Source organism: Melopsittacus undulatus, chromosome 6, assembly GCF_012275295.1.
Source record: "Melopsittacus undulatus isolate bMelUnd1 chromosome 6, bMelUnd1.mat.Z, whole genome shotgun sequence".
Classification (NCBI taxonomy): domain Eukaryota; kingdom Metazoa; phylum Chordata; class Aves; order Psittaciformes; family Psittaculidae; genus Melopsittacus; species Melopsittacus undulatus.
The window spans coordinates 12,422,328-12,449,436 of record NC_047532.1 but is presented as its reverse complement, the minus strand read 5'-3'; the positions used below and the strand labels follow the sequence as shown (position 1 = coordinate 12,449,436).

The window sequence follows — 27,109 nt, the reverse complement described above, 5'->3', positions numbered from 1 at the left end:
TCCCAGTTAAATGCAAACAGAAGTTACACAATAACAAAACTACACTTAGAGACCTTGGAAAATAATAGTTTCTGGGTTGCTTTCTTATGTTAGTAGTCAGCACTCAAAAACATCTGGTAATTTTTTTAAAGAAACAATGCACTTCCTGCCTTGTAGTTCATGGAAAAGCAATTGTTGCCATTTCCAAAGTACCCATTGTTAAAAGAAACAGCTTTACAAGTTCAGGGACATAATTAAAGACAATGAAAGTTGATGGGAATAAAATGAAGAAACATCATAACAAAAAGGGTATAACAAGCAAGAAAACGACTGCAACATAATGGTGTATCATAGCTTACAAGTCAAAGGCACAGTGAAACATGTCAGCTGAAAATACAGAGAAGGAACAAGCTGTTGGAGACCAGTGTATTGTGAACAATAAATATTCATAACTTTTAATGCTTTTATTTTATATACAATTCATACATAAAGTCCACTGACTCCAAACACATGGCAAATGTACAGATTGTACAGGGACAGATGTGTAGGGGGGTCTGGCACTGCACCAACCTTTTTAACTCTGCAGCTCAACACACACAGACATGCACACAAACACCCCTCCCAACTTCAGCAACCTTTCCATAACCTTCCTCCTATTTATATCATAGAATCATCATCAAATAAGCCTTGACCTCTCTGGCTGAACTGACATAAGACTTACAAGGCAATCACAAGGAGTGTATGAAGTCTAGAAAGGAAACAAGTTGTCATGCTGACGTTGTTGAAGCTCGGAGGCACAGAGTTCAAAAGGAAGCGATGTACCTTGCATAGGCTTATATGAAAAAGAGATTTGTTCACATTCCTTGCATGACTTTTTAATGCTTTTCTCCCCTTGTAATACCTCTACTTCATAGATGCATTTGTATTCCAAGCCAATGTTACTACCAGTTCCATATTATCCATTTTAAAATCAGGGCTATTCTTATTGCAGAGCTATAAGAAATCTGTATTCCTGTGGATGTGTAATCACCTGTGATAACACAAAGCACTGATACAAGATTCTGTACTGATACTATCTAACATTCCTTATGTTGTACAAGCCTTAGCAAATTACACAGTTTGCTAAATTCTCAAATTAAGATTTTATTCAAATGGAGCCAAGATGTAAAATGTTAAAGCCCAAGAGTTCTAAAACTCTTCAACTTCAAGTTGTTTGGCATTGTAATTTTAAGCTTTGTTCATAGCTTTAGGCATTTTCAACTCAGGCACTTTGTATGAAGGTAAGTTAAAGACAAACTTAGCGTGAAAGAGTCCAGCAAGTATTTGGAGTAAAACTTATTTTCTAAGTGTTTGCACATTAAATCACTTGGCCATGCCAAGTATTGCCGAGTCCTGCTTCAGCCTTTGTCAGAGGCAGAATGACAAATCCATCATCTTCTCCCCAAATCAAAAAGAAACCTGTCATTGCTTGGTGAACTTTGACCAAGGAATCCAAGTTTGAGTCACTCAGGCCTCTGACAGCATGCTCTGAGCTGCAGACCTTGCCATACTCGCCCCATTAGGTGCAATTTGCTGACATATGTTTATCAAGCAAATTAAAAGAAGGGAAACAACCACCATGTCATCGGCGGTTCCAAGTGTCCTACAGAGAGGCCCAGGCTTCATGTCAAATGGGGAAGACAAGCATACAATAGTTCCAAAGGAGCAAACAGCAACTCGCAGGAAAAAAAGCCACACCAGAACACCCCAGGTGAAGATTCCTCGCAAGGCAAGAGTCAGGAATAAGGGCATGTCATAAAGGTAATCTGCAAACTAAATATTCAGATTAATTACATTAGTTTGCATTCTGATGCTTGCAGGTCTTTGAGTTGTCTCTCTCAAGCACTTTTAAAGGCCTCTTGAATGCAGAAGCTTTCTGTGCTGTCCAAATCTCCCTATGCTGTTTGATCACTCTGCCCCATTTCTGAGATGAATCCCTGCTGCCCCACCTTGAAAAGAAAGTATTGTGCTTGACAGTGAATCCGTTTGGAAACTGGGTCTTAATGCCTGTGCTGAGTATATGCCTTCTTTAAAATCTGGCATCAAGTGCAGGCTATGAGTGCTTGAAAATGAGGCCTCAAGTCTTGCCTTGGTGTGGGCAGGAACTATAGGACTGAGTGATTATTACTCATTAATGCTAGTTTGTTGGGTTGAAAGATAATACTCCTATCCATGGTGCTTAGTTTAGTCTGTAGATTGAAACAGACTCTACAGTCCTTTCAGGCCTTGTGATCTTTCGGGAAGATCTGTTTTGATGATATTCTACACCCTCACTTGTGACTTCCACCCTCATCTTTCATATCATTGCACTGCCTGTCACATCTCTGTACCAGCTGGAATTCCGGCTTTAAGAAAGTGCAGAGCCAGTGTGGGCTATCTGAATTTGGAAATACCTGGGGAAAAAAACCCAGCAGCTTTCTAAGCTGGAATCTGATTTGAAATTTTAGAGGCAAGTTAAAATCCTGGAGTTCAAATCTGAGTTCATATTTGAAAGTTCCAGCCTGACCATCTCTAGTTCTGCTTTGCTTCCTGTATGTCATCCCACACTGCTTTCTCCTCTCTGCCAGGATGACCGGAGGAGGACTCCTCTGAGCTAGGAGCTCCAAGAAGCATCTTCACTAGAAGGTGCTGGACCCAGCAGTGGATGGTAACACTTCCACTATGGCATTGCCAATACGTGCAAAAAAGGTAATTCACATAATGATACAAACTAGTTTTCATTGCTGGGTCACTTTCAATCCTCTATGTGTTATGCGCTACTGACAAGGTAAATGTAGATTTATAAATACTTACAGGTCGAGGTTGCCCTGAGAAACGCTTGTTGTAATCTCTAATGTCATGTACAATTTGTTTACTTGGTTTATCATGTTTCTTTTCACAAGAGATGCTATCCAGAAGAACCACCTTCATAAGAAAAAGATCAGCATTAGCATAGTGTATGTGAATATCCAGTATAAGGGACAATGCTCTGTAGTGCCTATCTCCCCAGAGTCTCTCTTTCACAACTGGATTTTTGTCCAGCTTTATCAGTTCCACAATAACATTTTTCATTTGCAGCCTGCATCCAGCCTTCCAGTACAACAGGCAGCCTCTGACCAGGATCACATGAGATTGGGAACATCCATATTGCTTTTTCTGGAATGTTATCCCAGAGACTCAACAAAATATACAGAAGTAAAATGCTGGAGGTCTGTTTAATATTTTGCAGAGTTGCCTGATGGGACATGTGGCAAATGCAGGGTCATTCAAGTCTAAATGGGGTTTGAAATGCCATGGAAAATCAGAGAATAAATGAAGTTGATCTTAAGAGCTCAGGCTTGTCATTTTGTACATATAATGCAGATAGAGGTAAGTCTTACCTTTTGCCTGCAGAGAGGGCAGGTTATTGCTGCTAACCAGGGACTGTGTTTCCAGTAGGTGATCAGACAGGAACCTACCAACAAAAAGGAAATCAAGATACATGAAATATATTTGACGATATGTAATGTTTACAGAAGGTTATCAGAACTAATAAACCCTCTTTCTACAACTGATTGTGAAAATGAATGTTGTTTTATTTTCATTTCATAATTCATAAAATTTAATTTTGGTATGTGGTTTTACTCTGCAAAGTGACTGTGTAAAAATGGAGCCTCAGCTCTTCCACACTGGTATATGCAGAGATACAGGGACATCCCAAGAAAAACTTTGATTCAGTTTTTTCTCCTGTGGATAAGGTCTTAATCTCAAAGCTCCCTGGATTGCAGTTTGAAGCACTCAGGAACACGAATACCCTTCAGAGTGCAGTGGTGGGCAAAAGCAGTGCAAATATGCAGAGATTGAATTCCTCCAGAGCCATATGGTTTTTAATGGCTGTGAGGGCCAGTTACCCCATATAAGCAGCCAGGGCACAGCCTGGTGATGCAGCCTCCCTGTGGCACAAGAAATCCAGAGAGGGAACTTTTTACAAGGGCCTGTAGGGACAGGCCAAGGGGAATGGCTTGAACCGGCCAGAACAGGGGAGACTGAGCTGAGCTCTTAGGCAGAAGCTCTTCCCTGTGAGGGTGCTGAGGCGCTGGCACAGGGTACCCAGAGAAGCTGTGGCTGCCCCATCCCTGGCAGTGTTCAAGGCCAGGTTGGACACAGGGGCTTGGAGCAAGCTGCTCCAGTGGAAGGTGTCCCTGCCCATGGCAGGGGTTGGAACTGGATGAGCTTTAATGTCTCTTCCAACCCAAACCATGCTGGGATTCCAGGATTTTATGATGATACATCTTGTTGCTGAAGTACCATATATGGGGCTATTTTGTCTTTTTGTCCCCTTGTCATGGGTTGAGCAGTAGCAGTCATTTTTTCTCCTTCTTGTAGCTGGTGCAGTGCTGTGTTTTGACTTCTGGGCTGGGAACAGTTGCTTGATAGCGAGCATGTTTTGAGGCTGTTTTTGTTCAAGGCCTTTTCTGAGCACGTGCTCTGCCGGGGAGGAGGGGAGGCCGGGAGGAAGGAGAGACAGGACACCTGACCCAGGCTAGCCAATGAGGTATTCCATACCATAGCACGTGATGCCCAGGATGCAACTGGGAGAGAGAGAGTGGGAGGGGTGGAGCTCTGGAGGGAAATGGAGGAGGGAGCACGCGGTGCTCGGCCATGCAGGGTGGAGTTAGTTATGGGTCGGTGGCTGGTGGGGTGTTGTATTCTTTTCGCTTGTTATTGGCTTTATCATTATTATTTGTAGTAGTAATGGCAGTAGTGATTTGTGATATGCCTTAGCAATTAAACCATTCTTGTCTCAAGCCGTGGGGGCCACATTCTTTGTATTCTCCTTCCTAACTCCCTGGGAGTTGTGGGAGCCAGGGTGGGGATGGTGAGTGAGCGAACTGTGCAGATTTTGGCTTAAACCACGACACCCCTCTTACCATATTTCAGCTCTGACCCTCCTGGAACTGCATATCTCTTGAAAAGTGAGTTGCTCTATTCTTTTTCATTCCTCCAACCCAGATAACTGCTAATTTCCAGATACAACCTGCTGGGGTCTCAGGTGTGCAAAAGGGGCAGAGTCTGAGGACAGTGCGATTAGACTGCGTGTATGGCTGACAGCAGAGGTTGACATATGTGAACGTCAGTGCTGGCACTAACAGCAAAAACAGCAAAGCATAAATAGCATCTAATCAGAAGCAGCCCAGCATGACTTTCAGCTCCTGGGCACAGTGTGCAGTGTGACAGGTCAGGGAAAAAATCTCTCAGCATTGAAACTGATCAAATTTGACAAGAACCCCAGTGAGAACAGAAGCAGAACACTGCACTGCCATTTTGATGGAATTATTTTTTTGAAATGAACAATGCTCTTTGTTCTTCAGAATAACCAGCAAGGAGTGTCTTGTACGCTGCATCCTAACAAGAAGTCTTTAGGAGCCCTCAGTGCAGGGTTATTCTGCACCCAGACTTGCTTTGTCTGTTGTCACTGAAAAGCGGAATATTGGAGAAACCATTTTTGAAATCAAGTGTAAAAATGTTCATGCTGCTGTCAGTTACATCTTCTGTACCAGGACGGGGGATGTTAAATTTGGCCCAAAGATGTTTTTTACGAACCTTACTCTGACTTGTGCTTTTAACTTTCATCTGAGTGCGAGGCTTTTCCTTCTGACTTTTATATTTTGTTTGCACGTTCAGAGCTGTTGGCTGAGCCCATGGCTGTGTTTGTAGCTAAATCCTAATGTGGTATGTATAAATGCAGTCTGGCAGCATCTTCCAGCTTTCACTCCACCACTGGCATTTGACAAGCATCACACCTGATTTCAGGAACCACTTTGACCTGCTGCGTCCAGATCCTGTATCATAATCCACACGGCCATAGTGCTGCACCTGTGTTCAGTACCAGTGATAGCAGTGCTGGGAGATCCCATAATTCTTCAAGGGCTTTCAGAAAAGAACCCTGTGCCCTATGAACACTGGCTGAGAGAGGTGGGCTTGTTTTGTCTTCAGAAGAGAAGGCTTATAGGAGACATTATAACAGTCTTCCACCACCTAAGGGGTGCCTATAAGAAACCTGGAGAGGGGCTGTTTACAAGGGCCTGTAGGGACAGGCCAAGGGGAATGGCTTTAACTTGCCATAGGGGAGATTGAGATGAGCTCTTAGGCAGAAGCTCTTCGCTGTGAGGGTGCTGAGGTGCTGGCACAGGGTGCCCAGAGAAGCTGTGGCTGCCCCATCCCTGGCAGTGTTCAAGGCCAGGTTGGACACAGGGGCTTGGAGCAAGCTGCTCCAGTGGAAGGTGTCCCTGCCTGTGGCAGGGGGTTGGAACTGGGTGAGCTTTAAGGTCCCTTCCAACCCAAACCATTTTAAGGTTCTATGATTTTCTGAAAGTAAAATTTGCTGCATGCAGAATCCTTTGTTGAGTAGAACAGGAAAGAAAGGACTCCTCTGAAGCTGACCTATTTGTGCTTTGGTGCATTTTTCATAAACTAGACAAAATCCCGATTGAATCTAGGCTGCTGCATAGCCTTGTGAGGGAGGCTGGAGGTTTCTGTAAAATACCTCTGTGGTTATTGTTAATTAGAAAAAAATAATATTGCTCAAGGATCACTTTTCAGTTGAACTTCCTGAACATATGGTTCAAACTGAAGCTGAAAAGGAAAACTTCAGGACAAACTGTATGAATTACTACTAATAATAAAATCAGACATTTTTTATAAGTCCACATTAATCTTGTTTAAAAGCTTTGGGTTGACCACATTTTTTAAATAAAACTTTTACCAGAGTGGAATTTATTAAGAGAGCTCAGCATTGCCTTAGCTCTGGTCCACAGGGCATCAAGAGAAGTTTTATTACTGACTTCAGTCACACCAGACTTAGATCTACACAGAATGGTTTTGATAAGCCCAATGTAAAGTTTTATTGGTTTAAGACATGAAAACCAGACATGTTACAGAGGCCGCTCCTGCTATATAAACATAGTCCTAACATATAGTGCACTGGACTTGATGCTTTAGAGCATAAGTGATGGTGTGCTTGAGGAAGTAAAGCCTGGCTAAGTATATACAGCTAACAATAACAATATATTCCAAGCTTGTATATGGCAATTCTCCTCTGTAGATCTCAAAATAAAATCAAAATCGAGTCAGTATCATTGTCATATTCACAGATGGAAAAGGGAAAATTCACCAGGCCAGAAAAGAGGGAAGTTTATGATCTTTGTTGTTAATGTCTGTCTTTGTACTTGAAACTGTAACTACTGTGACATTATTTGAAACATGTTTTGAGGCCATATGCTTACTGTTTGTCTTGGAGTGAGTTACTTTCAAAGCATCCTTTTCCTGTATGTTATAAAACAGTGTTATAAAAACATGAAACAACCTCAAGTATTAAATGGTGTCACACACGAGGGTGATGAACCCTACATAGTGTCCCTAGCTGTTGGTGATCCACTGATCTGTTGTGTTTTCAGAGGATGGAGAGAGTGGCAGTGGTGATGAGGAGATGGGCTATATGAGCGTCATTTCAATCTAGAGAAAAATGACACTTCCTAAAGATAAAAATGTGCTTCTATTGCACTAAGCACCAACAACACAGACCCTTGTTTTCATTTATGCTGATGTCTTTTTGTAACATTCTTATATGGTAAAAAAAAAAAAGTGTAGATAGCTTGTAACTATAATATGCACTTGCTTTGAGGTCTCTGTAAAATGCCAGAGCAGTAGAAAGAAGCTTTATGACTCTGAGCAGTGTCTCCTGATGTGTCTTGCTGTTGCAGTATCAGACAGTACTGCCTCCAGCTGCCTGCCTTCTCTTCTGCCAGACACTGCTGATGTTGTGCTGCACAGTAGCCCTGAAAAACCTCCTGGGGCAGCTTCAGCCTCATCAGATCATGGTGAACTCTATTTGTCTTCCCAGCCCTGCTGTGAGGATGAGGGCACTTAGAAAGGAACCTGATAAGCAGCTGGGGCAGGGAGGTTGTAAACTTCACATGTAAGTTCACTGGATGATGTATCTCAGAGATCTGAGAGGAACAGTGTTCACTCCAAGTGTGCTGGTGGCCTTATTCTGCTGCCTTTCAAAGCAGAAGCAAAGCTTACACTGGCTCTAACAGTGCAGAATGTGGGCCTTAAAAATCCTGAAATCCCCTTTATAAATGCAATTATGAAGATAACTCCCTCCACTATTCCACGCTTCATCCTTGCTTTCCCTTTGAAAAATTATTTCAATTTTGTAATCCTAACCATATGGCTTAACAGCCTCAAAGAAGGCATTTAGCAGACACATTTAGCTAGAGAATTCTGGGTTTACTTAGATTATCCAGTGACTAGAGATGCACTGGGGAGGACAGGAACGTGGGCAGCATCAGCAGAAGAGCCCTGTGAGTATGGATCTCTCTGTTTTCTGTTAAGCCAGATCCTGGGCTGGAATATCCAGTTACTGAGCATGCATTGTGATGAGATGTCTTTGAACCCACATTTACATAATGTGGTCACAAGATTTTAATATTTACTTAAAAATCAATAAAAAAGAAGAAGCTTTATACATGATTAGAAACTCACTTTTTGAATTGTTTAATATGTAACTTCCACTATTTTTTATTATGTTTAGAAAGCTTTTACAGGACCACAAGCCAATGTAATGATGCCGCATTGCTCTAGACCATTTCTTTATTTTACACAATTGTTTCTTATGGGAAGCAAGTCTGGAACAGAATCAGACCTAAGCCTAGCACATCAATTTTCACCAATAAACACAATCAGGATTAATTTTATGGGCTAGCTGGATTTTTAGGCTGTTGATTAAAAAGACAAGCTGCCTTCCCAGAAGTGAGTTCATGCTTGGAGGTAAGACTTCGTGTTCGTTACATCTCGATCTATTTATCTCAGTTACACAGTGTGTGATTATTAGACTGTTGAGTTTTATAACTGCAGTGTTTTTTCTTTGTTTGTTTGTTTGGGGTTTTTGCACAGCTGAATACAAATTGTGTGATTTTGTGGTGCATTTTACCCATTCCATGAGTTTGTGTTTTAATTTAACAGTATCCTGTGAGATAACCTATTCTTTACTGTGAGGGTGGTGAGGCACTGGAACAGGTTGTGCAAAGAAGTGGTGAATGCTCCATCCCTGGCAGTGGTCAAGGCCAGGATGGATGGGGCCTTGGGTAACATGTTTCTAGTGTGAGTTGTCCCTGTCCATGGCAGGGGATTGGAACTGGATGATCTTAAGGTCCTTTCCAACCCAAACCATTCTGTGATTCTGTGTAAAAATGGGACTTTTCCTGCTTCTAGTAAGAGCACTTACATTATTAGTTCCAGGGAGAATGGCTTGGTCCTGGTTCTTAGTAGGATGTGAGATTTCTATAAGAACTGCTTTATTTTGTAGCCTGGTTGAGCACTGCACCATCAGTCCAGGAAACTTACCACAGAATAAATGTCCACAGTTGGTTTCTACTGGGAGAGTAGCTGTCTGGAGACAGATGGGGCAGCTGAAGTCACTGTGATTACAAGGTTGCCAAATTTGGAGGGATTCCTGGAAAATAAGTAGTACAGACTCTTCAGTAAATTAGTATTTTGACTGACATATTCAGTTCATTAATAGTAATTTATTATGATTAGCAGAGAGTCACAGAAACTAAGTATAGATGTCATGCATAAGTGAGCATTACCATTTTTCTTCCTCTTTTGCACTTACGTCTATCACTTAAATGTACTGAAAGAATGTTCAGTGTGTTCTCTGCCTTCCTTTGATGGCAGAATGATATTCTTAGTGTGTATCATAGGCTACGTAGCAAAAAGACTCCTAAAGTCATTACTTCCAATAAATCCTTTTGTTTGCTTAGCTAAGTCTATAATTTAGGAATAGTATTGAGCTTTGTTTTTAGAGAGGGAGGGTGAGAATTCCGTAAGTCTGAGAAATGATGAAATGGCATTTTGAAATTCAAAGTGTATGATCATATACCTGAAGGGAAAAGCTGAAGTATGTACATTGCTCTTCCAGTCTTTGCTCCTAAATCATTGCCTGTAAGCAGTAATAGCCGGTTTGGCAATCTGTTCATCTCTGCCAGGATTGTTTGATACAATGAGAGGTAAAATAGCTGTTCTTACTTGATATTGATTCCTTACCACATTGGAAGTTTTTTGCTACCTTTATTAAGATGCATTAGCCAGTCTGTAATGGCTGATGGACCTGCCTACTCCATCTTAGCACACCATAGACACACTTAAATTTGACTGTATGTTCTATTGCCATAACCACAATGAGATCAGTCTTTAAAGAAAACTTAGTACAGTGTGGTTAGTGTTCTTTCTTTCTTGAAATAAAGTGATTTGAATGTTTCTATCAATCCCAGAAGCTGAGAGAGCAACTTCTGAAATTGGGAGGGAGCCTCCAAATAAGTTCCTTGCCTTTGGGGTAGAGTCTTGAAGGTTATTGAAGGTTCTCCACTGCCTACATATGGTTAGCAAAGTCCAAAAGGAGATGGCATCAATTACAGTTATCTTTTGTATGGCGATCAAAAAATGATGTTCACATGGTCTTAATGTGGTCTTAATGACCACAGAGGTCTAGCACTATATGGAATGGGTATTATTTTTCCATTACTGAAGTAAGGCATTCAGATGAGAAGATGGCACACTTACAGATTATGGTATTGCTGTATATATGCTGTCCCTTGTTGCCCAATTTGGCCTGCTTATTTGTTTTCCAAATACCTGGTTGGCACTTGCCTATATGAGAGATCATTGAGTGCACTTCCAAGTATCTGACCTATTTATATAAGTTTTTTTTAAATAGAAAACTGGACAGAATCTGTATTTTGCATAGAATAATTCCAAGAAAGAAGAGAGGAGTCATCATGTAGGTCTGCCAAGTGAGTATTCAGGAACCCAGATCTCTCACCACAGCCATTCCTAAAACTGTGAGTTAAAATTAGCAATTTTAAATCAACACTTTAATACCAGTCTTTCCTTCCCGTAATGAGGATCTGTAAATAAAGACTGAAGCTTTTTTAAAACAATGTGCCATAACTACTGGAAAAAGTCCTTCTCCTTTACTGTTTGTTAAGGTATGAATGTATTTGTTTCTGATTCTCAATAGAAATTTTTCAGATGCTAAAGAAATTTGCATTGTTTTCAGATTTTCCCCTCTATGCACTGATAAGATTATCTCCTGGTGAGATACCAACCCCACACTACCCCAGTAAAGCTGCAATGACTGTGTAAGAGTAACTACAACACAGCAATGATCGGATTCAAGTCCAGTACAGTGACAGGTGAAGTCCAGGTAAGGAGGTTTTAACACAATGCTCCCTAAAATTCATATGGCACACCATATGCCTATATTTTGACTTCCCATGCAATACTGATGGGGTATTTGCAGGTTCAGAAGAGCATTACTTCAAATCATGCAAGCTGTAATAGTTTTCGTCAGCTGAGGAACTGCCCCAGAGCAGTTGTGTTTATAAACACTGCATCCATGACATAAGCTGATTAGGTATCTCCTCTTTATTTTTGCAAAGTAATAACACGTTTCCTTAGCTTTGTCTCATACAAGAAAGGGAACTGAATGTGTTTCTGATTATGCAATAGATAGGAGTCAAGGGAAACCCAGCATTCCCAGACCATAACTGATGGAAAATTTGAGAAGCTCTTTTGCCCTTTGCAACCTCAAGAAGTTGAAACCAGTCATGTATTTTGTATTAGAATGTGTTGTACAATAATTAACTTACTATATGGCTCCTAGGGGACATGATTAGTCGTTTGTTTCCAGATGACTCATCTTCTGCTGACTTACATGAGCAAGTCTGCAGAAACAGAGTTTGTGCTGTTCCAAAAATGGGAAAACTGATTGTTGCTGTGTTGCCATCTGATAGCAGTTCTGGCTGCTGAGGTAAGCTACCACGTGAAGCATCAGCTGGGTGCAGGTTCCTGTTGAGACCTTGAAAATGTTCAAGCTCTGAGAGTTAGGACTATGAATTAGAGCAAAGAACCAGGAAATGATCCTGTATTAACAGCACAGAACTAGGCAGTTCTTTACACATACAGTTAAGCAGTGGACCTTCTCAGGGATGGTAGAAATGTCTGAGTTCAAGAGGTACTGGGCATCAAATACTATTAAATGTGAAGGTAATTCCTCTGACTGAGGAAGTTCCTGAAGCATCAGTTGCTAAGGAATGAAAGAGTATTCTGTGGAAGCATCATTCATGCTTTTTTATTCTTCTGTAGGCATCCACTGCTGCAGAGCCCGCAAGCTGGCTTTTGCATGACGGGGTATAGCCATTCTTATATTAATAGAGCAGTTGGGGGAAAAAGATGCTTGGGGTCACCTTCAGCAGAGATATGAATGGCTTAGTCTTGTCCTGAGTAGATAGGCTAGGAAAAACATGCCAAATCTTTCATTTATTTTTAATAGATTATGTGCACATAATCAAGTCTCTGATTTATTGAGTCCAAGCACTCAAACTGTTGTTCGAGCTGGCTTTAGCCTGGTTTCCAGGGGACCGCCCAGCTGGATCTGATAGAAACAGAAGATAGATGATATCTGACATAGCTATAAGTCTGCCAGAATTAATGTACCCCTTCCAAAATCTTGAGCCAGCCTTTGAACATTTGAACTAGCAGATTGAATTAGAGATTGAAGTAGTGTTCATGGCAGTTAGTATTTTGTGTCATAAGGCTTTGAGTTTTAGATGGCATTAAAGAATCTTAACAAAAGGAAATATTTGGGGTGACTTTGCCTAAAACAATAGATTTTTAAGGAGCTTCCTTTCATATCATAGTTTTACATGTTTACATGTTTACAAACAGCACAATTAAAATTGTCATTACTGGTAACATTAGGGAGAACCTCTTCCCTGTGAGGGTGCTGAGTGCTGGCACAGGGTGCCCAGAGAAGCTGCGGCTGCCCCATCCCTGGCAGTGTTCAGGGCCAGGTTGGATGGGGCTTGGAGCAACCTGCTTTAGTGAAAGATGTCCCTACCCATGGCAGGGGTTTGGAACTGGATAAGCTTTAAGGTCCGTTCCAACACAAACTGTTCTATGGTTCCATTATTTTAGGCCAGAAACTTTGAGAGTGCCAATAAAAACTATTATTTCATAATAGGATACTGATACTGTAAAGCAGCTTTGATGAATCAAAAGGGGATAGTGGAAGGTTTCTAGGGAGCATATGGAAATCAGGCTTCTCTGCCAGAAACATTTCTGCTATGGGAGAAGTGGGGTGAACTTGCACCATTTGTCACCAGAAGCATCATGTTTTAGTAACTTAATTAGCTGCAAATTAGGGCATGCCATAAATCTAGCACAGTAGATCAAGTATGAAGTTCCTTCAGGATTCATGCTGCTCACACTGGTGAGGTTTGAAATGAGTCTGTTCACAAGTCTGTGAGACAGAGAGAAGCTGAAGAATTCCTCATACTTCACAACCACAGAACTCCCATTGTATAATATCAAGATACCCAAGTCAAGATTTTCTATACAATTTTCTTAATACCATTTTGAACACGTAATGTTAGTCTAAGATTTATCTTATAAGGATGCTGGGGAGGGACTCTTCATTAGGAACTGTAGCGACAGGACAAGCGGTAACAGGTTAAAACTTAAACAGGGGAAGTTTAGATTGGATATAAGGAGGAAGTTCTTTACTCTGAGGGTGGTGATGCACTGGAATGGGTTGCCCAGGGACGTTGTGAATGCTCCGTCCCTGGCAGTGTTCAAGGCCAGGCTGGACAGAGCCTTGGGTGACCTGGTTTAGTGTGAGGTGTTCCTGCCCATGGCAGAGGGGTTGGAACTAGATGATCTCAAGGTCCTTTCCAACCCTGACTATTCTATGATTCTATGATTTATCTTTAAAAACCCTAAAATACTGGTGTTTCTAATCCAAATATTATCATAGAATCATAGAATATTCTTGGGAATTGTGCCACAGCCAGAATGGGATGGTACAGTGTATAGTCCAGTAGAAGTCAATCTACTTCATTTGGAGGAAGAAAAAAAAACACCCAAAACAATCAAAACCAAACCCCAATGTTCAGGAGTAAATTATTCTGACAAACACACTTTGAATCCAAAGATCTAGAGAAAGCCTTAAATTCCGCCACCTCAATTTTTAAATAAGTGCCACAGTACCTATCTTTTGGGTATCTCCCCACCATGAATTCCCTAGTGCAGAGTCAGACTCCTGAGCACCTTATACAGCAGAGAGAGGGACTGAGATACGTGAGAATTGTCCCTAAATCACCCGGCCAATTACTAGAGACACCTACCGGGAGCCAACAGTAATATGGCTTATGTCCCAGCTCTCACCATTTGCAAGGTGGTGAGCAACACCACGGTGTTGTAAAGCTGATAACCATATTTTCTCAAGTGCACAGGAGTATTCTTTGAAACAACTGGGCAGGGCTTAGCATTTTCAAGGGGTGGAACTGGTCACGTTTAAATAATACTCAGTGCTGAAAGTCTGAGAATTCCATAGGGAATGTTGGTGTAGTGCTTTTACCGACCAAAGAGATTCAACCCCCATGTCTGGTATGGACACCACTGGCAGTTTTCACCAGACCATGCACCTATATTAGATAATGGACATAAAGTGACGATTTGTAAAAAGCAGTGAGGGGAAAATGACTCCTCTACTTTCACAAACTAGCAAGATGATAGTTAGTTGAATGTACTGCGACATACATGCTTCTATATGATAGAAACAGCTTTTGACAACTTACATTAAGATTACAGGGGTTGCAATGGATGATGATGTACAGCTTCATGTCATATTTTAAATCTGCTGGTTGACAGTGACCATGGGAAGTTTACATGTTTATTTTTAAACTCGGTTTTAATATCTAAAATCAGGTCCTTATGCTTACATCCCTTCCTCAGTAAGCACCACAGGGTTTGGGGTGAGATGTGCAAAAGAATTGTCCATGGAGGTACGTCATCAGAGGCCAGGCTTTGGAGCTGTTCAAGCCTAGAAGTTCCCTGTGTGACAGTCAGACTTTCGAGAAAGAGGAGAACTTTTTCAGTCTGGATACAACTTTTGGCTTAAACTGAAAGCTGAGCATTTCAGAAAATAATTCTAGTGGAACTCTGCAAAATCAAGCCTATTATATTGAAGCACAGCTGTTACATTTGATACATTTTTAATACTTGCATGCAAAAGAAAGGTGTAAAGTAGTAATCAGATTGTTGATTATGAAGCCAGAAGCTGCTGGGTATAAACTTTTTTCTCTCTGCTAGCTCAGCTCACAACATCTTTCAGTTTTACCTCAAGGAAATTTAGTTTTAGAGCATCAGTGATGAGTCCATTCTCATCAACATGTTTCAGGAGAAGGAATTATAGTTTAAAAAGCACTTGGCAGATTCAGTTGCTAATAAACGAGTTATTATGTTTTTCCATGAGCATCTGCTATTGTTTAGAAGTAAAATAGACCTTGCTTTGAGGATTAAATTTGTTAGGAAGGCATGCTACTGTCTGACCTCATGGTGAGATTTCTTTGATAAGTGAACAGCTGCTCCCAGTCTAAAATACAAAACAAATTCAGATGATCAAGGAGGATACACTGGACAGCTCATTATTTGACATATTTGATATTTAACTAATGACAAGCAAAAGAAAAAATTGATGTACCTGAAAGGGAAGAATTGATTCATGTAATTTTTCCAAAAGTAATCTAATGATTGAAAGTATAAATTAATACTTCAATTTTCTATTTATGATAATATGAAAGAACATTTCCTACCGTGGATCAGAAGACCTGCATAAATTTGGGCTTACCATTCCTCTTTCCAGAAATGACTGAGAGGTGCTGAGTAAGTTACACCATCTGACAGTGTTGGGGTGGAATCATTCAATAAGGTCAGCTATGCATCTTTGTCAATTATTAACTTGATTGCCCAATGGCAAGGGTATGACAGGTCTTCTAAATTATGGTTATGAAAGAAACGTGATGGGTTTTCTATTTCCTCCTGGAATAAAGCAAATCTGCCTCAAAATGCAGAGGAGTCCTGAGGAAAACAACCAACACCTCTGCCTTTCTAAGCCATCTAAATAAATCTTCTCCTCCACAAAGATGTTTAAAGTAATTGAAAAGATACCTGAGCCTAATAAAAAAATTGCATTACTATTTTAAATATTAACTTGATCAAGGGCGCACTACAGGTTTTTTGATAATCTGAGAGAGTAGCAGCTTATCAGTGCTGTTGTGAAACAGGCTTAAAACTTGCCAGACACTTGTGATCCTTTGGAATTGCATAACTGCAGAATCAGATGGTGTCCAACTATCGAGTAAAGTGAAGAATTTAAGCAGAAAGTCTAACATGCTAAAATAATTGTAACTGATGGGCATATATACTTCATAGGGTACTTATTCTCTGTGATGCTTTGTGGTCCTTGAGAAAGAAGAAATTCTTTACTGTTAGGGTGGTGAGGTACTGGAATGGGTTGCCCAGGGAGGTAGTGAATGCTCCATCCCTGGCAGTGTTCAAGACCAGGTTGGATGAAGCCTTGGGTGATATGGTTTAGTGTGAGGTGTCCCTGCCCATGGCAGGGGAGTTGGAACTAGATGATCTTGAGGTCCTTTCCAATCCTAACTATTCTATGATTCTATGATTCTATGATTCTCCAGTTTAATGCAGCAAAATTAGTAAGGAAACCTGTTTAGGTTTGTTCAGTGTTAACCACCCTGATCCTGATTGAACAAGGCACTGAAGCACATGCCTGATTTTCAGCCCTCAGGTAACACGTAACCTCTTATGAAGGGGTGAAATGGGAGTCAGTAATACTGGAATAGAAATACACTAACAGAACAAAAATAATGCCCCTGGCATTCCTGCTGAAGTGCTGATAAGTTAAACAAAGCACTTTTCAAAGCCTAATAACCGGATGGGATTTGTAGCATAAACAAGGCTCCTTGTTAGTCACCAGTCCCCAGGGCATCTTCCTCACTTTGTTACAGATAAATTGGCAACAAATGAAATAGTGTGTGTGATTTCCTGCCCTGAGTATGCATGCATGCTCGCATGCCAGTGTGATAGCTGTCATTTATTATTTATCCAAGTATGTATACAAATCTACAGTGTGATTTAATTACTTATTGAAGGTGCCAGACTGACAGATGCAGAAGCTGGAGCCGTTTCGTTATCCGGAGAACTGACACAGTGGAAGGAAGCGGTAGCATCCTCTCCAGGCTGTTCTAATACAACACTTCACCCTGATGGACTCCCTAAATATGTGAGCATAGCTCCTGCTCTCCAGCATTTTCCCAGCTACTCTGCTCAACATGTTAAATTCAAAGGCTGCTAACAAAGATGTCAGTTTTTCCTGTGACTTTTTTTTTTAGACAGTAATGTTTATACACTGGAAAATGGGTTTGAACACATTCAATCTATTTGAGCGAGGCCATCAAGCATTTGATTAGTACTAAAAAAAGGATGTGAATGGTTTTAATACAGAGGCAAAAACCCTTCTAACTAAATAATAGCAGAAAGATTACAGACATTTTGTAAAGGTGAAATGACCCAGATTCCTTCTACTTGCCAGGGGCTGCAGGAGTAGTGCTGCGGCTCTTTTGCAGTCACTCACCTACCAGACATGATAATCTTGGAAACTGGCTGCTAAATTCTGCATTGTTTCAATAAGCAGGATTTTGGTTCCATTTTTTATGTCACTCTAAACCTATTATTGCTTGGTTACCACTAGAGTTCAAAGCACTTCCCCTGGCCCCCAGGGACAGCTTAGATGCAGGGCAGCAAGGAATCTGGGCTCTTCTTGCACTTTCATCAGCATTCAGTCTTTAACTGGGAAACTGAGATATTATTAGGCTTGATTTATTGAATTTGACCATACCTGTTTGAGAAAGACTGTTAAATAACAGCAAGGTTCCCTTCACATATCTCCAGAATATTTTGAGAAGGATAACAGACACAAGAAAATCTCCTAAACATCTATGAATCTATATGTAAAATCAGTAAAAACATGACTGTCTAAGGCCTGACATTCCTATTGACCTTTTTTGGTCCCAGTTCATGCTGAAAGTTGCAATCCTGGATCCATTTTGTCCAACTGTAGGTTGGGCTTTTTGGGTGCTAGGTCTTTTATTGAGGCCTTAAAGCACAACTACAGTGTAAATAATAATGTTTACTGATAATAAGTATGTCATTTTGGCTTTGGAGTTGAAGCTGGTGAATAATTATTTGTGCTTGAGTTATTTTGCATAGTTGAATAGTCCTATCAAAGCCAACAGGTCTGCTCATGCCAACCACTTGTATTATTGCATTATTAATTCCCAATTTTACAAATCAGGTTTCTTATTCTACTCCACAAAATCCTACCTAACCAAAAATTGGGGTTGAGAAGTATAAAGATGGGATTGAGAAGTATGAAGATGTGAAATTGCATTTCCTGGTAGTGTTCTGGAATACAGCCTCTCTAATGGCATCTGACACAAACCAGGGGTTTTTTAACTGAGAGCAAGGTTTGCAGCATGCACTCTCAGTGTGTCCCAGCTGTGACCTAATTCCATCCTGGGATATAAGAGTGCTGGCTGCTGGATACATAGGCAGGCTTCCCAGTGTTCTGCTGAAATAAAGAGCTAAGTGATCAGAAGTGCTGTGAACCTGGTTCCTATGCAAAAGCAAAACATGTCAGACCATCTGTCAGTGAAGAGCATCAGGAAAGCAAGAGAGGAATCTCGCTAAATGGAAACATAAGCTGAATGGTTAGTGGAAACAGACAATTGTAACTTTTACCTCCAAAAATGATCTGAGTGCAAAATGTACTTTTGTTCGAAATACATATCAAAATAATTGTAACCTCCCTGGCACTGCTTGGAGAGAGTGAGCTGTTAAAAAGAGGTTCCACCTCCCTGCTGCAGGAGTTGGCTTTCACTCTTTGGAATATGCTGTATCAAGAGAACCTTAAAATATGGAGGGGGGAGAATAAAATTCAGACAAATTGCAGTTTATTTTCAAAGAAAAAAAGGAAAAATGATATTGATATAAAAATAATGGGAAATCTGAACTCAGTTTTGCATTATAACTTCCTTATTTAATACATAAATGTTGTGGTGAGTATCAGGATAATTCATCTTATACTCTCCATACCTTCAGCTTGTCTACTCTGTTTAGCTATGGTGGGGTTTTAGACATTTCTGTGTTATTTAATAGCAAGTGATAGCTCTGACATTTTCACCTATGTTTCTATTTCTGAACATGGGCTTTTCTTCAACTAGAGAATTCTATTTAAGTCCTCCATTTAAAAGAATCGTAGAATCAATGAGGTTGGTAACATGTCTTCTAGTGATTTTTCACACTAACTTACAGATGTTGAAAAAAGAATGCTTTTTTATAACTTAGCTGTTAAATTTTCCACTTAAAAATAATGAACAAGTTACTAACATTTTAGTCAGTGAATCTTTTATACTGATGATAATGTTTTGAATAATAAGATAATGGTATAAAAGAGATACAATGAAACATAGAGCTGTGAAAACTATTTTCTATTTAGAGAGATATTAGCAGAATTAGTTTCTCTGTGCAAGACTACATGTCAGTACTCTGGCACAGAATCAATTTAAAGGGATTATTTCTTTTTGGAAATTAAGTTTGGATTTCCTGAATTAAAACCCCATGCTCATGAGCTTACTCAAGATGTAAGCCCAGACTGTGTTGAAAACTGGAGATGTTTGGTGTTCACTATAAAATAAGGATATTTTCAGGATCAAATCTACAAACCAAATGGTCTTGTTGGGACACAAAACCATGGGTCAAACCAGCGCCTTAGTGGTCAGAACATTGCCCTGCCTGTTCAACGCTCCTCTGGAAACAGGATTTGAAAGTGTGAGTGTGTTTGTGGCAACTCCACCTCTGTCATAGTTCATATTCCACTACTGAATTTTTTGTTACAGGCACCAACTGAAGTTGTATCTGAGTAATTGAATACATGCGAACTTGTAAAGCCAGGAGCTGCTACCATGAGAGTGCAAACAGATCCGTTATGTCAATTCATGTCAGCTAGCTAATAGTGGAATTGCCAAAGCCCACTATCACTTGTGACTTTGAAAAAATGATGAGTACTAAAATAGAAGGGCAGAGATCTGCGAGAAAGTAAACAAAAAGCCAGAAATAGAAAAGCACAGATAGGAAATTGATACTGTTAGGGAAACAACTGAGATTGCGAGAGAGCATGTGAGGAGGGAAGGTTGCAGTGACAAAAGTGGGGTCTGGTTGAGGAAAAATGGTGTCATAGAGGTGTAAATATTTTACCCTGCTTGAGTCACTGTGCATAAAAGTTCCTGATTCTGAGATGTTTTCCTGAGATAATCAAGGAAGATAATTCCTTAAAGATGTTAATCATTAATCTCCTGCTGTATGAAGCCAAAAAGTACAATTACAAAGATCTGGCCATAGTCTGTTTTGTAAATGTAGATGGGTGGTTTCCCTCCTCTGATCTACTTTGTTTCCAGTATAGCTTGTTATGGAATTTAATGAGATATCACAACTTTTGGCTCTGTGACATTATTTTCATCTTTTCTCTATCCTCCCTTTCTTCCCCTTCCCCATCCCCAATGGGAACTGCATTATCCTAAAGCAAAGATAATCCATCATTCTATGCATTCATCTCCTAGTTCTTTAAAAAGCGACCAGGTAGGGTAGTCCTCATATAGTCTATCTTGTCTTTTCACAGTGCAAAGTGAACTTCCTTTCCCCAGGAGAATTTAGACATGGTGGCCTGGTCAGAAAAACTCATATATATAATTTTAAAAGAAGACACATCTCTACAGAGCCTGTGACTCTGAAGAGTACCAAGGCAAGTAACTTAACAACTGCTTCAAATTAGGTGCAACCACCTTCTTTGTCCACTCAGCTCCTTTTCCATTCTTTCTCTAAGAAAAGATCCCTCAAGGATTTTTTTTTATTTGCCTTAGACATAAGATTCACAGGAATTCCATTGCAATTTAGTGTTCTCTGTGATAAAATGGGATTTGCAGAGCTCATGTTAATAATATTGTTAAGGTAACAATTTTCAGTTTATCAATGCCTAACTCACTGGCATATGAAAAACCTTAACTAATATTTGTAAAAGTACTTGCTATTTTTTTCTGAAACTACTATAATATACTAAATATTATTATTCTGTGAAACAAGTGTAGATGCCTTTGTGCTGTATATACATACTTGCCAGTCCAAGCCATCATAATTTTAATGACTATTTCTTACCGTCATTAAGTCTCTGGGGGTGAAAGAAAATGTTCCTTAGGATGTGCTACGAAAAGCATACAGAAGAGCATAAATGGCTCAGGAATTCCAGGAATCCCACTGGCTTAAACAATCCCTTATTAAAAGCAAGTGTTCTCATAGTTGAATGAGTTCCAGGAAGGGCCTCAAGTGAAGAAAGTATTTCTTTCTAATGTGAAAATAAGTGAAAGATGCTTATTCCATGTGAAAATATTTCTACCTTTCAGAAAAGCCTGAATACAAGACTCCTTCAATGAATACACTCTCATACAAATTATTAGTTTTCGGAATTAATATACAAAATATCTAGAATTCGTACTATTTTGATAGTGAATAGATTATAATGACTTTCATCTCCTATAACAGCCAGACAAAATATTTCAAGAGGATTTTATAAAATAAGATACTTCAGTTACATAGTGGAAAATTCTACATTCATCACCATGACATTGCTCCCATTTCCCTCAGGGTATCATTGACCTGGAAAGTCCATAGAGCATCTTCAGAGAAAAAGCAATGGGATCTCTTTCAAACACATCACAGCACAGTAGTCAGTCCTGTTGGCTCATTGTGCAACATAAATATGCCCTGCATAACCTGTACCTTTCTACTCCCCTCACGTAAACCACCAATACTGATACCTCCTGCCCTCACCAAAAATCATACAAGAGCCTGCATGAGAAACACTGTGAAACAGTCAGCTATCCCCAGTAGTATTTCAGCCACCAGGACTGTCTCTTTTTACGCTTTCTGGTTTTACCCTTTCTTTCCACCTCCTCGAGCTGTTTTTCTCAGAGGTGAGGAGTAACCAGTATCAGGTGCCCAAACACCTTATTTTCAGATTATGCTAAAGTCTCTATGTCTCAACCACTCCCTGCCCTGGCAGTTACTACTTTTGTAAAATGCAATTCTTGGTGAGATTGGAAAACAATAATGAAATTAAGCTGTCAGTCCCCATCTCTCCCTGTTTTTATACCCCAAAGGAGTAAGGAACGGACTGGCATGACTCTCACAGCTGCCACAGGTCTCTTGGGTAACTTTCTAGGGAGCAGTCAGGCCTTGGGGTGCAGGAGCAGTCACTAGACTGTGAGTGCTGACTGCTAGTGACCTGCTGGTTTTGGAAGCCTCATCTGACTCTTGTGCAATCAGGAAACACAAACCTGCATGAGACCAGCAAGGTACTGATAACCCTCTGTCAGTCAAATAACAGGAGTTCACATGAGAGGTTTTTTTCTTCATATTCTATGATTTTTAGGTATTCAGTTGTGGTGAATAATGTCCTAAATTTGCCACGTTTGGAGAATAATCACACAGCCAATGCCTTTTTCATGAAAATATAACTTCCAATCCATACAGAGCTTGATTGAAAAGTAAGTGGGAGTGTATAGGCCAGGAAGATGTAGGAGATTACAACAGGACATGAAGGGACACGTGGCCAAGGGAATACAGCAAGTATCAAACCACTTTGTATTGTGCAGTAATTAACTGCACATATTTTGGCACCTGGTTAGTTTCTAGTTTCTGCATCTAAAAAATTCAAATACACCTCAGCACCACAGAACAACATGAGGCTTACTTGATGCTTCTAAAGCAATCTTCTAAATTCTTTCAAAAGAAAGATGCCTGGGAAATGCAGACTTCCATAAATATATTGTTCAAGCTACTAAATCTGACTGAAAATCTGAGGATCATTTTGCGTCTCATGTATGCTAATGGTGAGAAGGGTGCAAGTTACGTAAATAACCACCAAGTGTCACTGTTGGGCATTTTTACATTCTGACAGCTCTGTTCCCATTAGAAAAAGCCTTTTAGATGCAGTACTGTAAATTAGGATTTTCCAACAAGAACACTTTTAAACTAAAAGAGACTCTGCTGCATAAGGCACAGGAAAACTCAAGTGTCTGGCTACTTGGCTTTCTTGAGCAAGTCATCAAGTAATGCTTGAACTAAATATTCATCATATTACTGGATATAATAATGTGAGTCCCAGTAAAATTAAAACACCCCAAACATTATGCATCAGTTTTTATTTTTAAGCCTAGCAATTTAAGTTACTGTAGCAAACACTTTTTTCGTTTGTTTTTATGAAGAAAGGTAGACAACCTGAGATTCACTGAGATTGTCAAATGCTTTGTCAAAGATCCCTTTGGCAAGGGATGCACTATCAAAACGAGTGAACACATTTCAAGTAAATTCCTATTGTGAAAAGTAATTTAACCTGACTTTAAATTAGACATCAGAGATTGAATTGCAGTTCTGACATGAGGTACGAGGCCAGTCCTTCCGGTTTCTAGAATGTTAATATAGGTCATAATGTTTGATTGGCACCAAACCAGATTTTGCTGACAGGTATTCATGTAAAATGCAACTCATGAAGGAATTTCCAACCAGGCTTAAAAAATAAAATCAAACCACCTTACTCTACATAAATTGCATAGCTTCCCTTTGTTATTATTTCTTCTACACCACTACTGAAATGTAAGTGCATCTTGTCACCGCTGTGGTGTTCCTGATGTTTTCCTGTTTAGCTACAACTTGAAAGATGTAAAATAGCTGCACAAATTTCCATATGTATTTGTGTTTTATCTCTCTGTAGAATGCTGTTAACATTCCTTAGAGAGATCCTTGCAGGGTGCTAATACTGGTTTATCTGGGTGAGCACTCAGCATTAGGAGTCAGCTGTATGATGTAGATGTAACAGCCAGGGTACATGGGTGACACAATCCCTCCTGACATAATCCCAGATTACCAAACCTGAACAGCCTGCCTTAACAAATGAGTGCCTCTCCCACAGATCTCAGCCACGCTCTGCACACTACAGACAGTTTGTAACACCTTTCCAGCACAGCAGTCCCTTAGGAATAATAACTTGTAGATGCTTCTGAATGAGTAGCAACCCTGAAACAAGGACATTAGCCCCCTAGTGGAAAAATATTGTCTGCGGTAGTTTTAGTATGTGTATACCCCAGTGAAACAGTGTGTTGTCAGGGCTCTGAGTGCATGAATAGACCTTAATGGCTTCTCTTTGTGCCTCCATCCACACCCTGTGCCTATGGGACACTTCATGTAAGCTCAGCACTGTATTTAACTTCAGCAGAGTCACAGTCAGGTCTGTGCCCTGCCATGGACTCCACTGATCTGGACTGTGACCTGTGAGCTGAGTTCCTACCTTGATCTTCAAACTGCCTCATCACTGTGCACCTGCCCAGCGATCACGGGACTGTGCCTGATTCTGGTTACCCTCACAGGTCCCAACCCTGACTGGCAGGTTGCCTTCAAGGCTTTACCTTGTACTTGCCTCATCACCATCAACTTGCCTGATCCTCTGAACATCACTGGACCTGCCCTGCTCACCTTGCTTGGATATTGTGGGATGGAGTCCTGGCTGGTGTGAAGCTCTTGTCTTGCTGGTTGTGTTCTCACTCTTGGCTCCATATTCCTTGGGAAGCAGCTGGCTTTTACTGCTCCCTGGCTTGTGTAGCATAAACCCAGGAAAAAAGGAGCATCCTGTAGAAACCATATAAAGAAAGTATGAGAGGTTAAATCTGCAGAGAAAGAAAGTATGAAATCAAAACGTTGAAATGCACAATTTTATGTTTTTGTCAAATGGGTCATTGGAGATTGAATAAAGGTTGTTAGGAAGTGACAGATGCTAGGATGTGGTATTTCCTGAGAAGGGAAAGGACTTAAAATTATAGAAAGGAGAAACAATAAGCACATTAAAAGGGGTAAAAGAAAAATTAACAAAAGCTCCTAGAAATTCTAAAAGAGTGAAAATACTAAAATCCTAAAATTAGCATGTTCAACAGCCCAAATCCTAGCACAAAACTCTTTGGGATTTTACTGTAAAAACCTTTTATTCCTTATTCTATTTTTAATAAGGATTTCTGATAATCTTCCATGGTAACCAAATCTCCTTAAGAACCTTTGGCAAAGGAAACTGTCAAAGGGTATTCAGAAATCCAAGTTCACTATTGAGCCTTTATCAATTCTGGACAGCACTATGAGGGAAATAATCACATAAATACTGCCCATGCCTCCACCACAATTTTAATCTCTTTGAGTCAAGTAGAATTAGTAACAGAAAACTAAAACATGTATCTTAAAGTAGAATAGCCAAAAAAAATAATCATGCAATGCCAGTAAGAGCTATTTTTTCAAGTTATTTAGTCTGCTCTTGGGCTGACCTAAACATTGGTATGATTAATGATATCCGCATTGCAGTAACAGGCAATGTAAGAATCTTCATAAAAAAGAATCAGCTAATAAATATAACAGTTCAAATCAATTAGTAAAAGAGGCTGTTGGAATAAAAAGGTACTGAAGTTCTTGTGCTGAAACTGCATCAGGGCAGTTAGCACATCCTCTTAGTTTAAGGTATTTAGGCTTTTCACCGGAGTGCCTGAGGCAGGGTATTATAGCAGACAAGATCCTGAACCTGGCATACCCAAGAGCTGATCAAATAAGGCAAGTTTTTCCTTTGAAAAAAAAATGTAGTAGAGGAAAGCAAATAAAAGAATTCTGGTGTGGGGTTTTTTTCTGAAACAAAAAAGATCAAACGAAAAAGTATTCCCACACTTTAGGTATCATCTACTGAACTATGTAAGATGAAAAGAACGTGCATGGTGCCTGTCTGGTGGTGTCTGGCGTGCTGTGCAGTCAGTGATTAGAGGGCTGCCTGTGGAGAGGTGGCAGTGTGCCCGGTGCTCTGCCAGGTGGATCAAAGGCTTGCTGGGGAGGACCAGCCCAGCAGTGCCCCTCGAGCCAACAGGCCCATGGGAGACTGGAGTATGGTGGGATTTGGGTGATACTAACAACAGCCTCTGAGGCTGATGAGAAACAAAAAAAAAAAAAAAAAAACCAAAAAAAAAACCTCTAAAAATGTGTTGCCTTCTCATTCCCACCTGAGTTTCTGTGTGGGAGCAGTCGCTGGATGTTTTCAGTTTTGGAGCTGGGCTCTGAGTAACAAGACCGAGCTTGAGAGGAGCACTATGTGGGTCAGCAAGCACAGATCCCCAGTGTTGCTGGAGCTGTGCCGGTGCTTGCCAAGTATGGTCCACCAACAGCCTTCCGTCCTGGCACCTTTGCTGTGGAGCAGCGGCTGCATGTTTCCACTTTGGGATTTGGGCTCTGGGTGGCGCGCTGGAGGGTAACATCCAAGGCCAGGCTGGATGTGGTTCTGAGCAATCCCGTCTAATTGAAGATGACGCAGCCCATTGCAGGAGGTTTGGAATTAAATGACCTTCGAAGGTCCCTTCCAAACTACTCTATGATTCCATTATTAAAATTGGTATGTTTGACCTTATTTAACAGTGTTATTTTTTAGACAATTCCGCATCCTGATCTTTAAGCAACATTTGTGGCTGGCACAGGTACACCTTAAGCACAGTAAGCGGTGCCTGTCAGATCTCCACCTTCGACGTCCGCGGCCAGTCCCCCCCCGGCCAGAAAGCGGGAGGAAGCAGCGGCCACCATGTTGGGACAGAGCAGCGCGTCCTGTGCGGGCTCACAGCAGCGGAAGGACACCAGGGGCTGTACCCGCCGAGTGGGCGGCCCACATTTCCCCGGGGGTAGGTGACAACACTCCCGCTGTGCCCTCGGAATCCGCTCCCGAGACCGCACCAAGGGACTGCAGTTGCGGTGAGAGCCGAGGGGAGCCGCCGAGGGGAGCCACCGAGGGGAGCCACCGAGGGGAGCCACCGAGGGGAGCCGCTGAGGGGAGCCGCTGAGGGGAGGAGACGAGTCCCCACCCATAACGACTATCCGCCCTCGTGATTGGCTCTCACAGCTACATCTCCCCTGTGATTGGTTGCAGTAGCTGCCACTCCCGGCACGGGCGGTGACGTGATTGGTTTTACACACCCCGTATCCCCGCGCGCGCGGAGGTGTGTGCCGCCTGAGCCACGTCACGTTGGCTGCG

General features: G+C 40.9%; 1 protein-coding gene across 1 annotated transcript; it reads right to left on the bottom strand.

Annotated features, from left to right (window-relative positions):
- Window positions 1–1,485: 1,485 nt before the first annotated feature.
- LOC106023509 (uncharacterized) lies at window positions 1,486–26,943 on the bottom strand. The gene is made up of 7 exons (XM_034063517.1): window positions 26,604–26,943; window positions 24,477–24,696; window positions 15,731–15,779; window positions 9,385–9,493; window positions 3,378–3,451; window positions 2,812–2,922; window positions 1,486–1,791 (listed from the first exon to the last, which is right to left on the bottom strand). Exons 1-7 carry the CDS (start codon window positions 26,941–26,943, stop codon window positions 1,486–1,488), a joined length of 1,209 nt encoding a protein of 402 aa, XP_033919408.1.
- Between the last annotated feature and the right edge of the window lie 166 nt (window positions 26,944–27,109).